Source organism: Anneissia japonica, unplaced genomic scaffold, assembly GCF_011630105.1.
Source record: "Anneissia japonica isolate Jap-2015-1 unplaced genomic scaffold, ASM1163010v1 scaffold287894_len555002_cov174, whole genome shotgun sequence".
In the NCBI taxonomy this organism is placed as follows: domain Eukaryota; kingdom Metazoa; phylum Echinodermata; class Crinoidea; order Comatulida; family Comatulidae; genus Anneissia; species Anneissia japonica.
In genome coordinates this window covers 205427-213217 of record NW_022753119.1, presented here as the reverse complement: position 1 = coordinate 213217, position 7791 = coordinate 205427, and the positions used below count along the sequence as shown (strand labels likewise).

The 7791-nt window shown below is 34.3% G+C and overlaps 1 protein-coding gene across 2 annotated transcripts in view; it reads right to left on the bottom strand.

The window, feature by feature from the left end:
* LOC117122686 (phospholipid phosphatase 6-like) overlaps positions 1 to 7422 on the bottom strand; it is an 11834-nt gene extending 4412 nt beyond the window's left edge. For both annotated transcript variants that reach the window (XM_033268369.1, XM_033268370.1), the window contains exons 1-2: positions 7292 to 7422; positions 5058 to 5353 (exon numbers count right to left, since the gene is read on the bottom strand). In XM_033268369.1, the coding sequence (XP_033124260.1) occupies positions 5058 to 5352 (295 nt within the window). In that variant the 5' untranslated portion in view covers position 5353; positions 7292 to 7422. The remainder of the gene's footprint in view (positions 1 to 5057; positions 5354 to 7291) is intronic.
* Positions 7423 to 7791: the final 369 nt, after the last annotated feature.

Here is a 7791-nt window from a genome sequence, read left to right as displayed (position 1 = left end):
GATATGAAACATTCAAAAATTACTTTTTAAAACATTGATGAGAAGACAAAAAAGATCAAGTAGAATAATAATATCAATTATCAAAATACTAAAGAAAAAATGAAACTCATTCTAAAATATCACATTTGAATATGTATATTTACAAAAAAAAAGATAAAATACTTGGATACATTGGAGTATCTGGTTGCAACAAGGACTATGACTTTTGCACTTAGAAATCATTGAGAGACAACAGTAATTTTTAGCCAATTGTTTGTACTTTTCTTTGTTCAAAAACAGGCAAATCTAGTTCAGTTGCTACAGCAAGCAGAATCAACCAAAACTCTACTATACTATATATACTATACAAGTATAATACAAAGCCATTACTGTTATTATTATTTAAATTGTTAAAATTTTAAGGAATTTCAATAGTGATTGTGTTTAATGGCAAAATGGCCAGCTCACTAGTAATCCTTAATTTTTAACAATCCATGAGGAAATCAATGAGGCGTGCATTTCAATACTTGGTGTATATATTATTATACCTTTTTATCTGAGATTAATGAGTGTATCTTTCGGTTTGAGGAATTCAAGCTATTTGCCTATCATTGTTCATTCCACCATACCGTAGTCCGTCTAGCCATGGAGTCTAGCATGGAAAATCTAAAAACAAAAGTAAATAGACTAAGGGTCAAAATCTTCTCATTGGTCCCTGTCACCACCTGCATATCCCCACAATCCAATCTCGGATGCAGACGGGCCTTAAAGCAGATAAACTTATTATGATACAGTATGTAGGTCATTATACACAGTTATTAGTGTTTCTCTTTCATGTTATATGTATATTGAAATTTTCAATACTTCTTATTTGTACTAAGTGTTCCTTTCTGAGCTGAAACATGAACTTACTACTGTAGAGTACAATAATTAATAAGTATTTTCCTGCGTTGGATCCAAAAGTCAAGTCAAGTGTTAAACTTGGCATAATAGACGAGGCAAAATCTATATTATTCTTTCTATAACTTTTTGGTTTGTCTATTTTCACACACTCACAGGGTGAAATGTACTTTGGCAGAGTTTTGAATACTTTATATCAGCTGTGCTTATGATTATGCATAATTAAAATTAACATATAAAATATGTTAATTATGATTATACATAATTAAAATATTTTATATATTGCACATAGCATAAGAGGCAGTGGAATTCCAAATGATGTGATTGTTTTCTGTAAAATGTCCTCGATCAAAATACACAGAACGATATCACCAATACATAATCGGTGAATCATTGCAAATGACAATGTATTTAAAACAATTATGCATGCAGATAATGTGCATGTACTGTAACAATACACACACATAGCCTATTCCAATTCTGAGGAAATAAATGTTCATTTGACTTGTCCATATGTTACTGGCTAGGTCATGTATTGTCTTGTGAGAGTCAGAGCATCTGCGACTTACTGTATTTAGAAAAGGGATCAGTAGCACCTCTTGCCCTGTGTGGTTGTATTGTCTATTATTCTTTTACTATAATTGTGTAAATCCACAATCTGTTTTATACTGAAGTAAACAATACAGATTGTATGGCCCTTTGCAATGAAGCCATTATTGCTGCGAAGCAGCCAATTCATATTCTTGACAGCAATTTGACCTCTGAAAGGTCATTGTTTGTCAAAAAACAAGTGCCTAAGATGACTGAAAAGCGGAGTTTCCTTCTTTCGTTCTGCCGGGTAAATTCAATTAATTTAGGCGACGTTTGTAGACTAACCTACTCGTACCAACGTCCGCGACGGAAAAAGCGGAGTTTCCTTCTTTCGTTCTGCCGGGTAAAATCAATTACTTTAGGCGACGTTTGTAGACTAACCTACTAGTGTATGTCGCGCTAGCCTTATCCTACTCTAGGCCTAGACTAGCTAGGATGGTATAGGCTTAGCCAATGAAAAACAACGTCGCTCTTTGATAGCTAACATTGTCTATTTAACATCACAATAATTCATTATTAGACCTATAGTTGTTTTTAGAATTGTACTCCACAAATCTCAGCCGATACCTCGCACAACTGGCTAAGTACGTCTCTATCTATTGTCGTGACGTCATGGCTCGCTGGCTCACACTTGTGATATGTCTCGCACTTGTGATCAAATAACACGCTGGCTCGCACTTTGGCAACACTCTTTGACAGTCAACTCGCCCCTAGAAAACCCGCCCTTGGAAACTTGCCCCATAAATAATGTACACTTCCTAGACCATGCAGTCTTCAAAATAAAAATTGTAACCTTTGGTAATCAACTACATTTTCCACATACATAGAAATTTTTGAAACTTTATTAAAAAAAACCTAAACCATAATTCACCACACTATAGATACTTTTTGACAAAAATGAAAAATTACGACTTTGTTAACTAATGAGAAGTGTTCTAATATAGACAATGGGTCGTGTCTCATATTATTTGTTATAGTTTTATTATTCATTATTTTCACTTGACTCGCATAAATAATTTTGTTCGAAGAACATTTATATGCGTTGTTGTACTTCGCAGACTTCACTTGCAATTTCTATTTTTTAAAGTCATTTGATATAGTACTGGTAGGTGTACTGAATACAACAGTAGTACCCAGATCATCTGCATTCACAGGGTCTTTGCAACTTGAGAATAGTTTTGGATAAAGAAGGTAAATACTGAGAATGTGCTTGTACTGCTATTACACTTTTAACAATGCATGTTCACAATAACCTAATTCCATGAGCAATGGCATTTAAATAATAATGAAAGTAGGTTTGGTGTATAAAGATACTGATGCATAGTATTTGATATTAGAGAGTGAAAGAGGGTGAGAGTGTATTAAAAACAGTTTAGTGAAAAGGTTAAAAAAGTTCTGAATATGAGCCGGGTGTAAAAAATTTGTTCTTCCAGCAAAATTTCCAGAATTTATATACAGTAGATTAAAATGTCATTGTACATGACTGCTGTATTTATGTATTTTATTTAAAAGAAACTTGTAACACAAATTATATGCTGAATTGCTGATCCATTACAAAATGGTTACTAAAAAAAATACTTTGGTGTAATACCTCCATTCAATTTAAAAAACATCCAGTTACTGAGTGGATATAGAGAATATCTGTCAATACTATGTTATTAATTGAAAAAAATCATGATCCTTATAAATTTAACAATAACAGATGTTATATTAATGGTGCAATATTGTATAGAATGCTACATAACAAATGTGTCAAACATGCATACTTTTGAAAGAGAAGGAAATAGAATTATGTTAGTTAACAATATTCATGGGGGTAGTGTAATTCCATACATAATTTTCCTAAAAGATACTATTAAAATAAACATGTTACTGATTCTCAAGAACAGAAACTTAACTGCGAACAGCCTTCATTTGAATTGGATCAGACCCAATCTGAATAGGAAGCGAAACAATTAACATAATGAAATGCTTGTCACATTTGGTTTACAGTAATTTTCCACCCAAATGTTGGTTTAAGAATTATTAGAATTAGTATTAGATTTACTCGGTGTAAACACCAAGGATAGCCCACAAAAGTCAAGAAGAAGACTTATTTCCAGTAGGGTCCTTCTGGTGGTGATTGAGCTTAAAGGTCTCATTCGAAAGACGGTACGCTATTTTCACTTGTATTTCAGCCCTCTAGCTGAAACACACAAGGAGAGGCAGCAATGGGAATTGAACCGGGGACCTAGAGATCTTCACAGTTCAGCGCACACACAGTGGCTACCACCAGATTAGCCGACTGAGCTAAGCTGTTCTCAATCATAATCCTCTAGAGGGCAGCAACCCTAAATGGCTTATCACTGTTATTCTATGAAAGTATTGCTTCCTTATAGTTGTTACCAAATTCTTTATTTATTTATTCAACTTTCTTTTATGTGGGTAGCTCTTACAACGAGGCTGACTCAAACAGGCTGCCCTCATATTATGAGGTACTTGATGATAATGATGTTGACATTTAAAATGATTACTTTTTACATCTGAATTTATGACAGAGTAGCAGGGACGTATCTAGGGGGTGTTAGTATTTTAAAGCTTGTTTTTTCTAGCCAATACAAATTCTTTCCTGGGATCATTCAAAATGAACTACTTCTAAAATATGTAAATATGCATCAGCACATGTTATAAATATACTATAATTAAAACATATGGGCCTAAGCATGAGCAAATTAGAAATACAAAATAAACATGGTTTGTTATAACTCATTTTGCTGACCTACACTAACGATACTGATAGTAAACTCCAAGGACTAAGTATCACTTTTATGCGATTACAAATTGTTAAAAAAAATGGAATTTGGTGATGACTTAAATGCTGTACAATTTCTAATTGACACCTTCTACTATATCTTTATGTTTGTGACTCATGCTCTGATAGAAACCCACAATAAACGTCTATTAATAAACGATGTAGAATGATAATACAAAAAGTAACATTTTGTGATTATATAAGAGCTTTACCACTCAGGGGGTGGATTTATCAAACTTACTTAACAAAAAAAATCACCTTAATTTTGTCTTAAATCCATAAATCCCAGTCTTGGTCTCTTAAGATATAGAAATGTGATAATGTATAGTTCAGTTTTGTTTTTATCCTTTTGCAAGCTTTTATAAAGTTTTGTTTAATACTACAACAGTACTACTAGTAGTAGTAATAATAATGATGATGACGATAATCGTGATAATGATAATAAATATCAGTCACCAAACACAGAAAATAAAAATACGTTGTTAAAGAAAGCCCATTTAACCAGGTGCCACATGTGTTCCTCAAATGGACATTTTGCAACAAGAGGTTAGTTTAATACAATGTCAATTATGTATTGAACATAGAATGGCGCCAGTGGGTAGGCCGGCTCGGCCAGGCCATCGGGGAAAATGGTAAATGGCTGGGCTGAATTGGATGTGGAATGTGGCCCATCTGACTTGGAACGATACACAATTTGTTAGGGATAAGCTGGCATCACCCCCGCTATTGAAATAATTGATATGTGTACAATCAAGCAAGTTCACATGAACGTTAAAGTTTGTTACAAATTACATACCTAGAAGAAGGTTGGTAACCATCTGAAGTACATAGTCATCAGTACTTACTACAAAGAGAAGCAACGGTATTGAAATCCATGGGACACCATGTCCACTGATCTCCAGAAGCTTCATAATTGGACGAAACACACCATAACGAGACTTATCAGACGCGCATAAGGCCCACTTGTTAGTCCACCTTTGATCGAGCAAAATGAATTGAGAAAAGAGCCCACTGGTCCTCGGATTCTGTGCATCTGCTGTGTTGCAACCGTTTGCCATCTCCTTTGAAACAGAGTGTTTTTTGTTGGCCATTCTGGAGAGTAAAAAAAAACAAACAATAATAATTATAATCGATGATGATCACATTAGGTCAAATTAAATTAATTTTTAGTTTCACATCTGGGATTAGAAATTATTTTTTGGTGAGAGTATTTAGCATATTTGCTTTTTACTATCCTATATACTTATGGTAAACAAGCTGATAAACAGTAAAAATAGTTAGGGCAGGGATGAGAAACTAGCAATTAATTTTATTTGGCCTTACAATGAAGGTATTAAATAATAATAATTTCAATAATAATAATGATAATATCGTTAATAATATTACCAGACATCATCATCATAATCATTGGTGCAAAAATATCACTCATGTACTTAAAAATCACCTGGTTCACACCTCCATTCAAACATAACCTTTGCGGGAAAGCCTTTTTGTTCCCCCACCCCCACATCATCATCAATCAATGATGCTCCTCAATTTTTTGCCAATCATAAATGAATGAACCACATGGCAAAATTTCAGTAGCTTTGCCAGCAGACAGATAACATTATTATATTCCAATAACACATCAAGTGCTATCTTTTCTGGTAATGAGGTATGGCAGCCTAAGCATAGGCATCCTCTCAATAGAATACTACTTTCCTAGTAGCCAGACCAGGTTTTGTATGCACTTTGAGGTCCAGAGAATTTGACTTCAGAAATTGGTTTAGGGTGGTCCAAGAATCAATTTTGGCTTGGTAACACATTTTCAAAATGTGGCAAAAGGTCAGGGTCAAAGGTCATAGGTATAGGGTCGTCATATCTCCGCAACCACTGGTGGTAGAGAGTTAATTTTGGTGCCTATTTGTTCAGAACATTCATGTTTCTGTTTGCTCTAATGGAACATTTTGCTTAAAAATGACCTGAAATTCTGTTTATAACCTTTGACACATTTCAAGGTCATAGCAATAGGGTCATTATATATCCACAACCACTGGTGGTAAAGAGTTAATTGTGGTGTCAATATATTTGGAACATTAATGTTTCTACTTGGTCTAATAGAAAAGTTTGCTAGAAAAAGGCCGGAAATGCTGTTTTTGATTTTTGACATGTTTGAAGGTCATAGCCATAGAATCTCCACAACCACTGGAGGTAGAGAGTTAATTTTGGCGCCAATTTGTTCGGAATACTCTTTTTTCTATTTGCTCTGATAGAACATTTTACTAAAATACGACTGGAAAAGCTGTTTCTGACCTTTGACATGTTTGAAGGTCATAGCCATAGAATCTCCACAACCACTGGTGGTAGAGAGTTAGTTATGGTGTTTGACATGTTTCAATGCATATATGCCTACCCCTATACACACTTACTGTAGAGACTTTCTTGTGATATCAAATTATTCATATCATGTTTCTGCTTACTTGATTGGAATCTTTTGTTAAAACGAATATGCTGATACTCACCATTCACCCATGTTACAAGGCATTTATCCCATGTGGTTGGTGTTGACAAAAGGGTTATATCTTGGCAACCAGTATTCACAAGGAGTTGCCTTTTGTCATTTTTTAGCAAAAATGTTCAATTAGAGCAAATAGAAATATGAATGTTCTGAACAGGGAGTTGTTATTTAGAACAACTCCCTGTTCTGAACAAATAGGCACCAGAATTATGACTACCCTATAGCTATGACCTTTGACCCTGACCTTTCGCCACATTTTAAAAATGTGTTACCAAGCCAAGAATGATTCTTGGACCACCCTAAACCAATTTCTGAAGTCAAATTCTCTGGACCTCAAAGTGCATACAAAACCTGGTCTGGCTAGTGTAACTAGCCTAGCTTGGCCTAGCTGGCTACGTTAAATCCCTAGTTAATACACAATAAAATGTTGTCAATATCTATACAAACAAAATATGTTATTCAATGATAACCCAACATCAATTCCACTAAAATCATAATATGTAGAAAAACCAAGGATGAAATTAAAACCGTACATAAACTGCAGAGTAGCCCAGTCCTCAAAATCACATCACAGACAGCTCAGTGAAAGTGTTCTCTGTTTGTTTACAAAAGAGCGCCACCAGGAAAGGATGGCCAAAATTCGATGGCCAATCGGAGAAGGATCAATCACATTATAATCTTGATTACCAAGCTGTAATTTTCGTTGAATTTTTACTTATAGACTCAAAAATCTATACGGACTCTTTACTGTAGGCCTATGGTGTTTTGTTTTTGTTTCTTTTTGTGGGGGAGGGGGAGGGGACGGATTTTTCGTTTTAATGACCAATTGAATAAAATATGAATAGGGTTCGAGTCCCATTGTTGAAATTCCCTAACTTCAACTAAGAAAGTATTACCTCCGAGATGTAGCTGCCTTTTTTGTTTTCTTTTTTTTTCATTTAATTTATTGTACTTATTGCCTATTTATATTTGTGTATATATAGGCCTATATATATATATATATATTTGTGTATATATAGGCCTATATATATAT